The following is a 15,598-nucleotide window of genomic DNA, read 5'->3' as shown; positions in this document are numbered from 1 at the left end:
AACCACTATAGCATGTGTGATGCTCAAGAGTCCAGTGCTTCATCCACAACACCACCTACCTGGCTGCAAGCGATTCATTTACTTTTAATTTTTATTATCTTTATTTATTGGATAGAGAAAGCCAGAAATCAAGAGGGAAGGGGGCTATAGAGAGGGAGAGAAACAGACACCTGCAGCCCTGCTTCACCATTCGCAAAGCTTGGGTGGGGACTAGGGGCTCAGACCCAGGTCCTTGCACACTGTAATGTGTGTACTTAACCAGGTGCACCACCATCCAGCCCCCATTTGTTTATATTTTGAGAGAGAGTGAGAGAGGCCAAGACCAGAGCACTCCTCAGCACTGGCATATCATAATGCCACGGATTGAGCTAAGAAATCTCTTCAAACATGCAAGTCAGCTGCACTGCACTATCTCCCCATTCCTAACTGAGATTTATTTTAAGTTTCAAAATAAAGTTTAGGGAGTCGGTGGTGGCGCAGCGGGTTAAGCGCATGTGGAGCAAAGCGCATGTGGAGCAAAGCGCATGTGGAGCAAAGCGCAAGGACCGGCATAAGGATTCCTATTCGAACCCCCAGCTCCTCACCTGCAGGGGAGTTGCTTCACCAGCGGTGAAGCAGGTCTGCAGGTGTCTATCTTTCTCTCGCCCTCTCTGTCTTCCCCTCCTCTCTCCATTTCTCTCTGTCCTATCCAACAACGATGACATCAAGAACAATAATAACTACAACAATAAAAAACAAGGGCAACAAAAGGGAAAATAAATATTAAAAAATTAGAAAAATAAAGTTTAGGCAGGGGTAGATAGCATAATGGTTACGCAAAAAGACTCTCATGCCTGAGGCTCTAAAATCCTGGGTTCAGTTCCTCACACCACCATAAACCAGAGCTGATCAGTGTGTGTGTGTGTGTGTGTGTGTGTGTGTGTATGTGTGTGTGTGTGTGTATATATATATATATATATATATATATATATAGAGAGAGAGAGAGAGAGAGAGAGAGAGAGAGAGAGAGAGAGGCTAGACAGAGGGAGGGAGGAAAAGGAAGACACCTACAGCCCTACTTCATGCTTCATCAATTGTGAAGTGTCCCCCACTGCAGGTGGAGACCAGGGACTTGAACCCCAGCCCCTGAGCACGGCAATGTATGTTCTCTACTGAGTGCACCGCCCCTGGCCCCTGTAGCTTTAGTTTTTGTTTTTTTTTAAATATTTAGGCCTTTGTTCCTATTTTGAATCAGTTTTGTATATGGTTTTAAGTAAAGGTCTAACTATTATTTTGCATGTGGATATTAGTTTCCTCAAAACACTTATTGAAAAGAATGTTCTTTCTCCTATTTAGTAGTTTTGGCACCCTTAACTTTAGCATTTTTTTTCATTTTGTATGAACTTATTTTCAAATGTTCTTACTCTACAGAAGTGCCCCTCCTACACAAAAGATTTTTTAGTGGTAACTCAAAAAAGCAAGAATAACTGATATGCTGATTACAAATAAAAGAATCAATCAAGATATGCTGATTTTTAGATTTTATTTAAATTTTATTTTAATAAATGTAATATAAAAATAATGATTTTATTATTAGAGACTACAAAATTGATTCTCATAGTTGTACCATCTTATACTTTCATCAGCTATGTATAGTAATGCCATTTACTGCTGGGAAAATAACAGAGTGGTTATACAAAGGACTTTCATTCCTGCAGCACTAGAGTCCTGAGATTCAATTGCCAGCACAGGCTAGAGCTGAGCAGCTCTGTCAGAAAGAGAGAAAGAGAGAAAAGAAAAGGGATGAACCCAGGATCATTATGAGGTGCAGAAGGTGGAAGGTCTGGCTTCTGTTATTGCTTCTCCGCTGAACATGGGCATTGGCAGGTCGACCCATACTCCCAGTCTGCCTCTCTCTTTCCCTAGTGGGGCAGGGATTTGGGGAGGTGAGACTCCAGGGCACATTGGTGGGGTTGTCTGCCCTGGGAAGTCAGGTTGGCATCATGGTAGCATATGGAACCTGGTGGCTGGAAAAGATTTAAGATATAAAGCAGAAGAAATTGTTGACTAATCATGAACTTAAAGGCAAGAATTTTACAGATGAAGATTTGGGGGTCTCCATTTTGGAAAAGCTAGTAGGTCTATTTTAGGTCTATTCCAAGAGACCTATGATTCCCAGAGGGATAAAGAATAGGAAAGCTATCAAGGGAGCAGATGGGAAACGAATTTCTGGTGGTGGGAATTGTGTGGAATTTTACCCCTCGTATCCTATGGTCTTGTCAATATTTCCATCTTATAAATAAAAAATAAAAAAGAATGGGGATGAGGGGCAGGAAAAGGCCATTTTCTTCACAATATTGCCAATACTTGATATTTTCAGGTTTTGATTTTTGTTAATTTATGACTTAAATGACAAATTATTGTTTTAATATGTAACTCACTTATTTGTACTATGTGTGCTTAACCCAGTGTGCCACTGCTCAGCCCCCTATTATTTATTTATTTATTTATTTATTTATTTATTTATTTATTTTGCACCAGGGTATTGCTAGGGCTCAGTGCAATAAAATAAGATATGATTATCTTGTGTCTTAATTTTAACTGTTAGATTTTTCTAACTTCCTTTTTTTTTTTTTTTTGCCTCCAGGGTTATCGCTGGGGCTTGGTGCCTGCACTATGAATCCACTGCTCCTGCTCCTCCTGCTCCTGCAGGCCATTTTTTCCACTTTATTGGATAGGGCAGAAAGAAACTGAGAGAGGAGGAGAGATAGAGAATGAGAGAGAAAAGTAAGACACCTGCAGACCTGCTTCACCACTTGCAAAGCAACCCCCCTGCAGGTGGGGAACCAGGGGCTCAAACCAGGGGCTACACCTTCCTGTTCTATACATTACTTGTTTGTATCTTCCCAGTCTTCTGTCGCAAGAATATTTTAGATAAACCAAATATGTGAATATGCCCTGGATTATAACCTCTTGTTCAAGTTAAATTTGCTTTATAAAGATTACATTTTTTTAAAAAAAGGTACATCATGGAGTTAGGCAATGGCATACCTAATGGTTGAATGCACATGTTACTATGCCCCAGGTTCAAGTCCCGGCTCCCCAGCTGCTGGGGGGAAGCTTCACAAGTGAAGCAGATCTGCAGGTGTCTATCTTTCTCTCTCCCTGTCTATCTACCCTTCCCCCCCTCTCAATTTTTCTCTGTCCTATCCAATGAAATAGAAAAAAGGAGAAAGAAAGGAAGGAAGGAAGGAAGGAAGGAAGGAAGGAAGGGAGGAAGGAAGGAAGGGAGGAAGGAAGGAAGGAAAGGAAAAAATGGCCACTGAGAACAATGAATTCATAGTGCAGGCACTGAGCCCTAGCAATACCCTGGTGCTAAACAAACAAATAAATAAATAATAGGGGGCCGAGCAGTGGCACGGCACACTGGGTTAAGCACACATAGTACAAAGCACAAGGACCCACACAAGGATCCCGTTTCAAGACCCCTGCTCCGCACCTACAAAGGTGTCACTTCACAAACACTGAAGCAGGTCTGCAGGTATATATCTTTCAGTAATATCTTTTGTTCATTTTGTAGTCTTTTACAGAATTTCATGACATATTATATTTATTTCTGTAGAAAGACTACCCCATTTTCTTCAAGAATGGAACTGTGAAGCTTGGAGGGGAGAGAGAACCTGTACCCCGACCCAAAAAATGGCCTATTGCCAACATTCTTGCTCCAGGAGCTAATAACATTCCTGATGCATTCATTGTTGGTGGTCCTTATGAGGAAGAAGAAGGAGAACTCAACCGCCCTGAGGTGAAAGAACTATGCTCATTTTCTTGTGATAAACTCAGTGCACTGACAGGTGATAAAAGAATTTGTAATTTTAATTTAATTTAGTTTTAGCTTAATATATACCTTTCCCTTGCTAGAGAAGTGACATGTAAAAATACAGTAACTAATTCTGATAAAAATGATGCCTGCACCTAAGTACAGCAAACAAAACTGAATTCATATTTACCCTTTATTGTCCTTCATATTTTTTTACTTTGAATAGGCAATAGTAAAGTGACATGGTGGACATGACTGTTATTGGGATCCTGGGTTCCAACACATCCCAGGAAAGAAAAGACTAGCTCTGGGGACCAGGTGGTGTCGCATCTAGCTGAGCGCACACATTATAGTGCTTAAGGGCCCAGGTTCAAGCTCCCAGTCTCCACCTGCAGGGGGAAAGCTTTGCGAGTGGCGAAGCAGTGCTGCAGGTGTCTCTCTCTCTCTTTCACTCTCTCTGTCTCTCTCTCCCTCTCTATTTTCCCCTACCCTCTCCATTTATGACTCTTTCTATTCAGTTAACAAAGATAATTAAAAAATTGGGGGGCTGATTGGTAGCGCAGCAAGTTAAGCGCACATGGTGCAAAGCGCAGGGATTAGCCAAAGATCCCGGTTCGAGCCCCCAGCTCCCCACCTGCAGGGGGGTCGCTTCTCAGGCGGTGAAGCAGGTCTGCAGGTGTCTATCTTTCTCTCCTCCTCTCTGTCTTCCCCTCCTCTCTCCATTTCTCTCTGTCCTATCCAACAATGACAGCAGTTACAACAATAAACAAAAAGGTCTACAAAAGGAGGAAAAAAGCCTCCAGGAGCAGTGGATTCCTAGTGCAGGCACCAAGCCCCAATGATAACCCTGGAGACTAAATAAATAAATAAATAAATAAATAAATATATAAATAAAATTATTTTAAGAATTAAGAAGACTAACCCTTACACTTATCAAGAGTGGTCTGGAGAGTGGACATACCAGTATGTTTACTGAATGTGATCCTGAAATGATTTTCCTCACTATATTCATTAACTAAACACTTTATACACTTACTTAAAAGTAAACACATCAAAACCAAAACAAACACTTCACAACCCGACACAGAGCAAAGATAGTATTTTTAACAGGTTGTAGTTCTGAAAATAAGACAAAGCATTTCCTGCAAAATTGGATTCCTTAAAGAAAAATAATTTTCTCTTTATTTTACTATGCTGTCTGTGAGCCACTCTTTCTGAAATATGACTCCCTTGCACTCGGAAGCTCTGCTTTTCTAAATGTTACTTATGCTGAGTCTCCCTCGGAGATTATTTTCTCTAATGTGCATGAGAAAGAATCCAGAAGGAAACAGAAGAAGTTACATGAAAAGCGACTACTATAGTAATGAGCTAGGGAGGAACCAGGAGTCAGATACAGAATAGGAGGGAGATTTTCACCATATATATTTTTTCACCATATATATTTTTTCACCATATATATATTTGCCTCCAGGGTTATTTCTGGACCTCTGTTTCAGGTTGTGAAGTGTTTGTTTTGGTTTTGATGTGTTTACTTTTAAGTAAGTGTGTAAAGTGCTTAATCTTATTGGAACCAGGGGAAATGTTAGCTTTTGCTTCATATGTATTCATCTACACACCTGAGTATATACATGTATTTATCCCTAGCAGTGATAATACACACACTGTTCTGTAAATTACTTTTTCACAATTTAAGGTGGCCATATTAGTTACTGCAGTAGTCGTAACAATGATATTTGTAGTAACTGAAGTTTTGAATATTTTGATCAAACCCATTGGGGGGAAAATGCTCTAGAGATTGAGCAGGATGAAGCCACGGCACACTGAAAGAACAAATCTCTTTATCTCATCATTTTACAGGACAGGGAATTTAGAAACCAAGCAGAATGCATAAAGAAAAGAATAGTTTGGGACTTGGAAAGTCGCTGCTACCTTAATCCTCATGCAGTGGTAAGGTAGGGAAAAGTCAGTTTTTCCTTCTTTGCTTCTATTGCCATTTCATCAGCATTGTCGCCGTCATCATCATCATCATCATTTACTTTACCATCTTTAGCTTGAAAGGTTGTTCAGGACAGTTGTTGGTATTCCAACCAATACATTCATATTCCTGGCAGAAAGTTATGGAGGGAAGTGGTTATGGATAAAAATAAGGATACATGGGGTCGGGTGATAGCGCTCTGGGTTAAGAGCACATGGCATGAAGCGCAGGCACCCGTGTAGGGACCCCAGTTCGAGCCTACCCCACGCCCTGTTCCTCACCTGTAGGGAGGGTCCCTTCACAAGTGGTGAAGCAGGTCTGCAGGTGTCTTTCTCTTCCCCTCTCTGTCTTGCCCTCCTCTCTCAATTTCTCTCTGTTCTGTCCAGCAACAACAACAATGACAACAATAAAAATAACAACGACAAGGGCAACAAAAAGATGGGGGAAATGGCCTCAAGGAGCAGTGGATTCAGTCATAGTGCAGGCAGTGAGCTCCATCAATGACCCTAAAGGCAAAAAAATTAATAAATAAATTTAAAATAAAACAAATTAGTTTTGCATAAACGTCTGAGAATGTTATTGCTGGATCATAAGGTAATCCTATTTTTATTTAAGTCTTCCAGTGGGGCTTCACCAGTTTGCATTCCCACCAGCACTGTAGCAGAGTCCTTTTTTTCTCCACAACCCCAACACCTGTAATTTCCTGTTTTCATATCATATACTTTAAATCATCTCCAGATTACTCGTGAAACCTAACAAAATGTAAATAGTTGTTATACTATACTGTTTAGGGAATAAAAGTCTATTCTGTACAAACACCACCACAGTACACCATGATACAGATGTCCCACCTGCAGTTAGTTGAAGCCACAGAGTCAGAACCCATGGATATTGGAACACTAACTGTATTTCACTACTTTAAAAAAAAAAAAAAAAAAAAGGGAGTCAGGCAGTAGCTCAGCAGGTTAAGCGCGGGTGGTACAAAGCACAAGGACTGGCGTAAGGATCCCAGTTCGAGCCCCCAGCTCCCCACCTGCAGGGGAGTCGCTTCACAGGTGGTGAAGCAGGTCTGCAGGTGTCTTATCTCTCTCTCCCCCTCTCTGTCTTCCCTTTCTCTCTCCATTTCTCTCTGTCCTGTCCAACAATAACGACAACTATAACAACAACAATAATAACTACAGCAATAAAACAACAAAGGTAACAAAAGGGAATAAATAAATATTTTTTAAAGTATAATTACTTTTAACTTAAATTGTGCTGACCCCATTTTTGCATATGATTCTAATAGGCTTGATTCTTGGTTTACAGTTTTCAAAAACGAATTGCTGACTGCAGATTGTGGCCTGTTGAGATCACAAGAGTTCCTCTGACCCCTGCACCTAAAGGGAAAACTACCAAATTTGATAAGGTGAATGTTTTCACTTGAAATATTTATGTAAGACATACCAAGTCAGACTCAAACTGTTCTTTTGCTTCTGATCTAATACCAAACAGAAATGTGAACCTGAACTGATGTAGGCGCTGTGTACGGTTTACAGGCCCTCCCAATTTCCTGGATAGTTTCTTGGCTTTAGTGCTGCAACTCTCATGTCCCAGGAAGCAGTCTTATCACTGGCAAATCTGGATGACTGGTCACTCTAGTTTCCTATTATCCACCAATAAGTACTTAGGACTTATTCCTAGATATTATGTCTCTCTTTACCCCATCATCACCGTGCAATAGTGATCTTTATATATGAACGGTAGTTAAATATTGACACATGGTTCTAGCTAATTCACCCTTCTGTATTTCTTTTAGATTTACTGACTTAAAATAGTTCATCCTTATATTAAGAGCAACAAGGTTCATAAAATGGACTATTATTTGAAAAATTATGGCTTTGATGAGCTTAGAATATGTTCGCCGAGGGTTGGGCAGTAGCACAGCCGGTTAAGTGCACGTGGTGCAAAGTGCAAGGACCGACATAAGGATCCCAGTTTAAGTCCCCCGGCTCCCCACTGCAGGGGGATAGCTTCACAAGTGGTGAAGCAGGTCTGCAGGTGTCTGTCTTTCTCTCCCCCCTTTGTCTTCCCCTCCTCTGTCCATTTCTCTGTCCTATCCAACAATAATGACATCAATAACAACAGTAATAATAACCACAACAGTGATAAAACAACATGTTATTTTTTAATTGTTTATTACCTTTATTTATTGGATAGAGATAGTCAGAAATTGAGAGGGAGGGGGGACATAGGGAGAGAGACAGAAGAACACCTGTAGGCCTGCACCACTCGTAAAGCTTCCCCCTGCAGGTAGGGACCAGGTGTTTGAACCTGAGTCCTTGTGCACTTAACAAGGGCACCAACACCTGGCCCCCATCATGTTATATGATCACAGGACTTGGAACTTCTAATTACTATTATAATAGTTAAAATTAAAGAGATTACGTTTAACCTTAATGACATGTTCTTCGTCTTTGTAATGAGAGTTTAGATGACGTTAGGGATGACATACACCAAACCAGTCTGAATTCACTTTGTATTTTCCCTTTCTGTCTTTGTATCTTAAGTTCCACCTGTAAGTGAGATGATCCAGTATCTAACCTCTGTTTGGCTTATTTCACTTAACATGATTCCTGCAAGTTCCATCTAAGATGAGGTGAAGAAGATGACTTCACCATTTTTTAAAATTTTTATTAGTGATTTAATATTGATTTATAAAATTAGAAGAGAACAGGGGTATAATTCCACACCTTTTCCACCACCAGAGTTCTGTGTTCCTATTCCCTCATTGGAAACTACATTAGTTATCCCAGGATCACAGATATGGGTTGACTATTATTTTCTATAAATAGAAAAAAATAGCTATTTTTTCTATGATCTTGCCTTCTTCTCTTCCTTTCTAAGTCACACCTACTACTTCTGAGTGTCCTTTCTTTGTCTTTCATTTTAAATAACTGCATAATATTCCATTGTGTGTATATATACCACGACTATCTTATCCACTTAGCTGTCATTAGGGGTCTGGGTTACTTCCAATTTGGGGCTATTACGAGTTGTACTGTTATGAGCATAGATGCACATAAATCCCTTTTCATGGATGTGTTTGTTCTTTTCGATATATCCTCAGGAGAGAACATGTTGGGTCATAAGGTATGTCTGTTTCCAGGATTTTAAGGAAATTCCAGTTGGTTTTCTACAGGTGTTGGACCAATTTACATTCCCACCAGCTGTGTAGGAGTTTCTTTTTAAGAAAGAAAGAAGGGAAGAAAGGAAGGAAGGAAAGAAGGAAGGAAGGAAGGAAGGAAGGAAGGAAGGAAGGAAGGAAGGAAGGAAGGAAGGAAAAAAAGGTGCCTGTAGCACTGCTTCAGCTCTCATGGGGACTGAATACTTAAACCCAGCTAGTCCTCACACATTGTAACACCTGCACTCTACCAAGTGTACTACTGCCCAGCCTCTATTGTATTTTATTTTTATATGAGATTTTTCTAATCTTTTATTAAAGAGAGAGATAAGTTCTCATAAATATCCTAATTCAATGAATATTTGTTTTATGTTACTCTTCAAACATCTTTATGTTCATTTACTATTTCCCTTTCACACTAAACCTGAACATTAAAAATTTTAAAGACTTCTCTAAGGTCTCACGTCCTGGTGATTCTATCTGTTCTGTTTGTTTCCTCTTATTACCCAAACTATTGTTTTATTGTTTCGAGTGTATGACATTCCCACAGGTGTTTAAGTAGTATCTCATTGTTGGCTTTATTTGCATTTCTCTGATAACCAGTGACGATGAGCATTTTTACATATATTTGTTAGCCATCTGGGTCTCTTCTTTGGTGAAGGTTCTGCTCGTGTCTTCTTGCCACTTTTAATTTTTATTGTTGTTGCTAAGTTTACTGAGCTTTCTTCATATACTTCGGTTATTATCCTTTATCTGATATATATGGCATGTGAAGATTTTCTCCATTAGAATGTCTTTCTGTTTTGGTGAGAGTTCCCTTTGCTGTACGGAAGCGTTTCAGTTGGATGTAGTCCCATTGGTGTTTTCTTTCCTTTTTTTTTCCCTTGCTGTTGGATTTGAGTCTTTGAAGACATTAACAAAACATAGATTGTGAAGTGTTCTGCCAATGTTTTCTTCTACACTTTTAATGATTTCTAGTTTAATATCTATTTCTTTGATCCATCTGGAGTTGACTTTTATGCATGGTGATGTGTGCTGGTCCAGTTTCATTTGTCTACACATTTTAATTTATTTTTTAATTTTTATTTATAAAATGGAAATACTGACAAGACCATAGGATAAGAGGGGTACAACTTCACACAATTCCCACCACCAGAACTCCATATCCAATCCCCTCCATTGATAGCTTTCCTGTTCTTAATCACTCTGGGAATATGGACCCAGGATCATTATGGGATGCAGAAGGTGAAAGGTCTGGCTTCTGTAATTGCTTCCCCAATGAACATGGGCGTTGGCAGGTTGACCCATACTCCCAACCTGTCTCTCTCTTTCACTAGTGAGGCAGGGATCTGGGGAAGCAGGGCTCCAGGACACATTGGTGGGATCATCTTCCCAGGGAAGTCAGGTTGGCATCATGGTAGCATCTGGAATCTGGTGGCTGAAAAAGAGTTAAGATATAATGCAGAACAGATTGTTGACTAGTCATGAACCTAAAGGCAAGAATATTTCAGATGCAGATTTGGGGTCTCCATTTTGTAAAAAGCTAGTAGGTCTATTTTAGGTATAGTCCAAGGGGCCCATGACTTCACTAGTTTTTGCTTCAGCCTGACAGCTAATATGCAGGTAGACCCAGGTTATTGTCTGAGGAGATTTTACACATTTTAGCCCAATATTCCCAGTGCCACTTGATAAAGAGATTCTCATTTCTCCATGTAATATTTTGAGCCCCCTTATCAAAAATAAGTTATCCATAGCTGTGGGGGCTCACTTTAGCTTTCCATTTTATCCACTGTTTGTGTGTCTATTTTGACTCGAGTCTTTTTTTTTTTTAAGTTGCTTTGATGATCCTAGGTATTTTATGGCTCCAGATAAACTTCTATAGTTTTTGGTTAATTTCACTTAAAGATATTTGGTTGAACCTTGATAGGAATGACGTTAAATTTGTATATGGCTCTAGGTAGGATGGTCATTTGACAATATTAACTCTTCCAATCCATGAACATGGTATATCTTTGCATTTATTTGTGTCTCTTTCTACTTTATTGAATAGCAACTCAAAATTTTCAGTGTGCAAGTCTTTCATTTTTTCTGTTAAGTTTATTCACAGATATTTTATTGTTGTGATAGTAAGGTGAATTGACTTCTGAATTTCTTTTTCTTCTAGCTTAGTATTTGCATAAAAGAATATGACTGATTTCTATATATCAGTTTTGTAGCCTGCCACATTACTATATTGCTTAAATTTTCCAGGAATTCTCTACTGGATTCTTTTAGATTTTATCTGTATTCTATCATATCATCTGCAAATGGTGATAGTTTGACTTCTCTCCCAAGCTGTATCCCTTTAACTCCTTTCTCCTGCCTGATTGCTATGGTTAGGAATTCCAATACTATGCTGAATAGTAATAGTGACAATGGGCAGCCTTATTTGTACCTGATTAAAGAAGGAAAGCTTTTAATGCCTCACCATTGAATATGATGTTGGCTATAGGTTTGTTGTATGTAGACTCAACTAGTTTGAGGAATTCCCTACCTATTCCCATTATTTTAAATTAATTATTTAATTTTTATTAATGATTTAATATTTATTTACAAACATATGAGATAACAGCAGTTCCACACTGTTCCCATCACCATAGTTCTGTGTTCCCATTTCCTCCATTGGAAACTGCAGTATTTCTCCCAAGGTCACAGATATGGGTTGACTGTTATTTCTTTTTATTATTATTATTTCTTTTTTTATATTTATTTATTCCCTTTTGTTGCCCTTGTTTTGTTGTAGTAGTTATTATTGCTGTTGTTATTGATGTTGTCATTGTTGGCTAGGACAGAGAGAAATGGAGAGAGGAGGGGAAGACAGAGAGGGGAGAGAAAGATAGACACCTACAGACCTGCTTTACCACCTGTAAAGTGACTCCCCTGCAGGTGGGGAGCCGGGGGCTTGAACCAGGATCCTTATGCCAGTCCTTGCGCTTTGCACCACCTGCTCTTAACCCGCTGCACTACTGCCCAACTCCCCAGGTTGATTGTTATTTCTATAACTATCTATCTACCTATACTTTATTTATTTATTGCCCTCTGGTCATTTCCCCTTATCATTACTCCCCAACCAGGAGTATGGACCACAGTTCTTTTAAGGATGCAGAAGGTGGGAGTTCTGGCTTCTGTAATTGCTTCTTTGATGGACTTGGGTATTGGCAAGTTGATCCATACCCCCAGCCTCTTTCTGTCTTACTCTAGTTGGGTAGGGCTCTGGAGAGATGAGGTTCTGAGACACATTGGTGAAGTCATCTACCCAGGGAGGTCAGGATGGACTCATAGTAGCATATGCAACTTAGTGTCTGAAAGGAAGTAAGATATGAAATAGGACAAAATGTTTAATAAACATGGACCAGATCCTGTTCATTAACTGTCTTTTCTCACTTTACGTCCTGCCACCTTCCAGACACCAGTTTTAAGAAACTACCATGACTCCATCCTGACTTCTCTTGGCAGATGACCTCACCAATGTGTCCCGGAATCTTGTCTCTTTGGAGCTCTAGCCCCTAGGGAAAGATAGAAACAGGCTGGTGGTATGTATGGATCAACCTGCCAATGCCCACATCAAGCAGAGAAGCCACAACTCCTACCATCTGCACCCCCAAAACAATTTGGATCCATACTCCTGGTGGGGGAGAAGTGATAGGAGGGAGATAACAAAAGGGCTCTGAACTCCAGCTCCATCAAGAGAAAGAGGAGGAAGAAGTGAGGAACATTTGGATGTAGGAATAGGGTCATGAATAACATAGAAGGGAATAGAAGACTGGACCTGGAAGAAAAGGGGGCAATTATGTACAGATCTAGACAGATCGTTGTACAGATGACAGTTAACCCTTGTTTGCAACCTTGGGAGAACTGCAGTGGTTTGCAATGCAGGGATCCGGGATTCAGAACTCTGGTGGTGGGAATGGCGTGGAATTAGACCTATGGTGACATGTAATTTTGTAGATCAATATTAAATCACTAAAAAGTAAAAATAAATAGGAACCAGAAAGTGGGAATAGAGCAGACCAGAATAGGTATTTTAGGGTGGTAAGAAACTAGGAAGTCTATTTTCAGTTTTTTCCTAAGAGCCCATGACTTCAGTAATTTTTGCTTGAGCTTGACAGTTTACATGCAGGCAGACTAAAAATATTGTCTGGGAAGTGTTGTTAAAATTTCGGAGGCTCTTGCCGGGCCGGCCAGCTTCACATCGGGTAACAGAGACCAGACACACGGCTGGGCAGGGCAGCTGTATTTCTTTATTCAGGAACAACGATTCACAAACTAAGACAAACTAATCACCAAACAGAACTCTGCTGTCTCTTTGCGGCGGCGCAAGCACTCTCTCTTTTACTCTGGAACTCAGGAACCCTCTCCCTTACTCTCGAACTCAGAAACTCTCGCACCCTCGCACTCCCGAACTCCGGAACTCAGGAACTCTGTCTAACTCAGGAACTCAGGAACTCTGGCTAACTCTGGCACTCTCGAACTCAGGAACCCTCTCCCTTACTCTGGAACTCAGGAACTCTCGGACTCAAGAACTCAGGAACCCTCCCTCAGGGTTCCTTGGGGCGGGGCCAAGCAGGCCCGCGAAATTAATTGGACTGATCCAATTCTCTTGGTTTGGGGAGGGCTAGAACAAACCAATGTAACGCATACGACAGGGAAGATGGTGTCAGAGTTGAAAATAGGACTAGACAGCAGGATCAGGGCAGAAAGTAGCTTTCAAACTGGAAGGAAATGTATAAATACAGTTAACTGTTTACCTCATTGATCTGATCCAGGGCTCTGGTATATCTATCCATATTTAGCACAGGAGCCTGTATAACCTCTGAGCCCTTGCCAGTCTGAGCTCACAGTCCATGGTCACAGCTAGGAACATTATAAACTGTATGCATCTCAGGACCAGTCTTCCTCAAGTGGCAGAGTAGGATGACCCAACCTCCCTTTTGAAGAGTGGGGCAGTCTCTACCACTGCTACTTTATAGTTAGGGCAAGGTCCAGGAGAGGCGTTTAAAAGGACTTACACTAATGTTCCTGATGGAAGTGACCAGTGATGCTGGAGAGAGGGGTCTATTAGAGGCCTAGCCATACATATCTATTTGGGAATCCTAGGATTTCCTGACTAGGGCCCCAGGTGATGGGGCCTGGTAATGTATCCCCTTTATTTTTAACATTTTGATCATGAGAGGATGGTGAACCTTGTCAAAGACTTTCTCTGCATCTATTGAAATAACCATGTGATTTTTGGTTTTCCTTTTGTTGATGTGGTGAATCATATTTATTGATTTATGTATATTGAACCTGCCTTGCATCCCTGGGATAAAACCTACTCGGTTACACTGTACAATCTTTTAATTGTAAAGCTATATCTGGTTTGCTAGAGTTTCATTCAATATCTTAGCATCTGTATTATCAGGGATATTGGTCTGTAGTTTTATTTTCTTGCTTATTGTTCTCCCTATGCTTTTGTTACTAGGGTGACATTGGCTTTATAGAAAGTATAGAAGGTGGTAAGGAGTATTCCTGTGTCCTCCATATTTTGGAAGAACTTGGAAAGTATTGGTAGTAGCTCTTCTTTAAAAGTTTTGTAGCATTCATTTGTGAAACTGTCTGGGCCTGAACTTTTGTTGTTGGGGAGGTTTTTTGACTACCATCTCAATTTCTTTAGTTGTAAGCTTTACTTTTTCTTAAAAAGCAACGTGGTCTAGAGAGAGGCAGACTGGGAGTATGGACTGACCAGTCAACGTCCATGTTCAGTGGGGAAGCAATTACAGAAGCCAGACCTTCCACCTTCTGCAACCCACGACCCTGGATCCATGCTCCCAGAGGGATAGAGAATGGGAAAGCTATCAGGGGAGGGGGTGGGAAATGGAGATTGGGTGGTGGGAATTGTGTGGAGTTGTACCCCTCCTACCCTATGGTTTTGTTAATTTATCCTTTCTTAAATAAAAAATAAATTAATTTTAAAAAAGCAACATGGTGAGATTGACACTTTAGTTGAATATGTATTACCAGTTAGCTTGAGTACTTATTGACTCAGCTGTTGCCTTCACCATCCATTATCAGTGTGTATGCATTATTTCACTGATAGGATATTATAACCCCATTTTGAAGACAAAGAGAGATACAAAATGTCTGTAAAATGGCTTAAAGTCACATAACTCAGTAAGTACCATAACTTGTCCCTAAAGCCATATCTTTGCACTGACAAGTCAGAGTTTCCACATCATATACTGCATTGCTATAAAGAACTAACAGACCTATGCTTTTATTCCTTTAGATTGATGATGAAAATCAGCTCTCATTTCATGGTGTGGCTTATGTCAATATGGTTCCATTGCTGTATCCAGGGGTAAAAAGGATTCGGGGAGCTTTTCATGTTCACCCTTACCTGGACAGTATAGTCTATGAAAAGGTAAGGAAAATACACAGATTGTGTTTCCTTAGTTTTTCCTTTTAAAATGTATTTATATGTATCTTTGCTGTATACATCTTGGCCATTGCTGTGTGTTAGCATTTGGTGTGCTGTGATGTTAGGTAGAGCCTTACAAGTATTCTGCTATAGACCCTTAAAAACTTTAGGATGGGTGCCGGGTGGTGGTGCACCTGGTTGAGTGTACATGTTACAGTGCACAAG

The 15,598-nt window shown here is 40.2% G+C and overlaps 1 protein-coding gene across 7 annotated transcripts in view; it reads left to right on the top strand.

Annotated features, from left to right (window-relative positions):
• Positions 1 to 15,598, top strand: part of CFAP70 (cilia and flagella associated protein 70) — a 95,382-nt gene that overhangs the window by 18,926 nt on the left and 60,858 nt on the right. For all 7 annotated transcript variants that reach the window (XM_060204593.1, XM_060204790.1, XM_060204650.1 and 4 more), the window contains 4 exons: positions 3,602 to 3,784; positions 5,657 to 5,751; positions 7,083 to 7,182; positions 15,242 to 15,376. In XM_060204593.1, the coding sequence (XP_060060576.1) occupies positions 3,602 to 3,784; positions 5,657 to 5,751; positions 7,083 to 7,182; positions 15,242 to 15,376 (513 nt within the window). The remainder of the gene's footprint in view (positions 1 to 3,601; positions 3,785 to 5,656; positions 5,752 to 7,082; positions 7,183 to 15,241; positions 15,377 to 15,598) is intronic.

Source organism: Erinaceus europaeus, chromosome 1, assembly GCF_950295315.1.
Source record: "Erinaceus europaeus chromosome 1, mEriEur2.1, whole genome shotgun sequence".
Lineage (NCBI taxonomy): Eukaryota > Metazoa > Chordata > Mammalia > Eulipotyphla > Erinaceidae > Erinaceus > Erinaceus europaeus.
The sequence above is the reverse complement of the archived record's forward strand: the minus strand, read 5'-3'. Positions and strand labels throughout refer to the sequence as shown.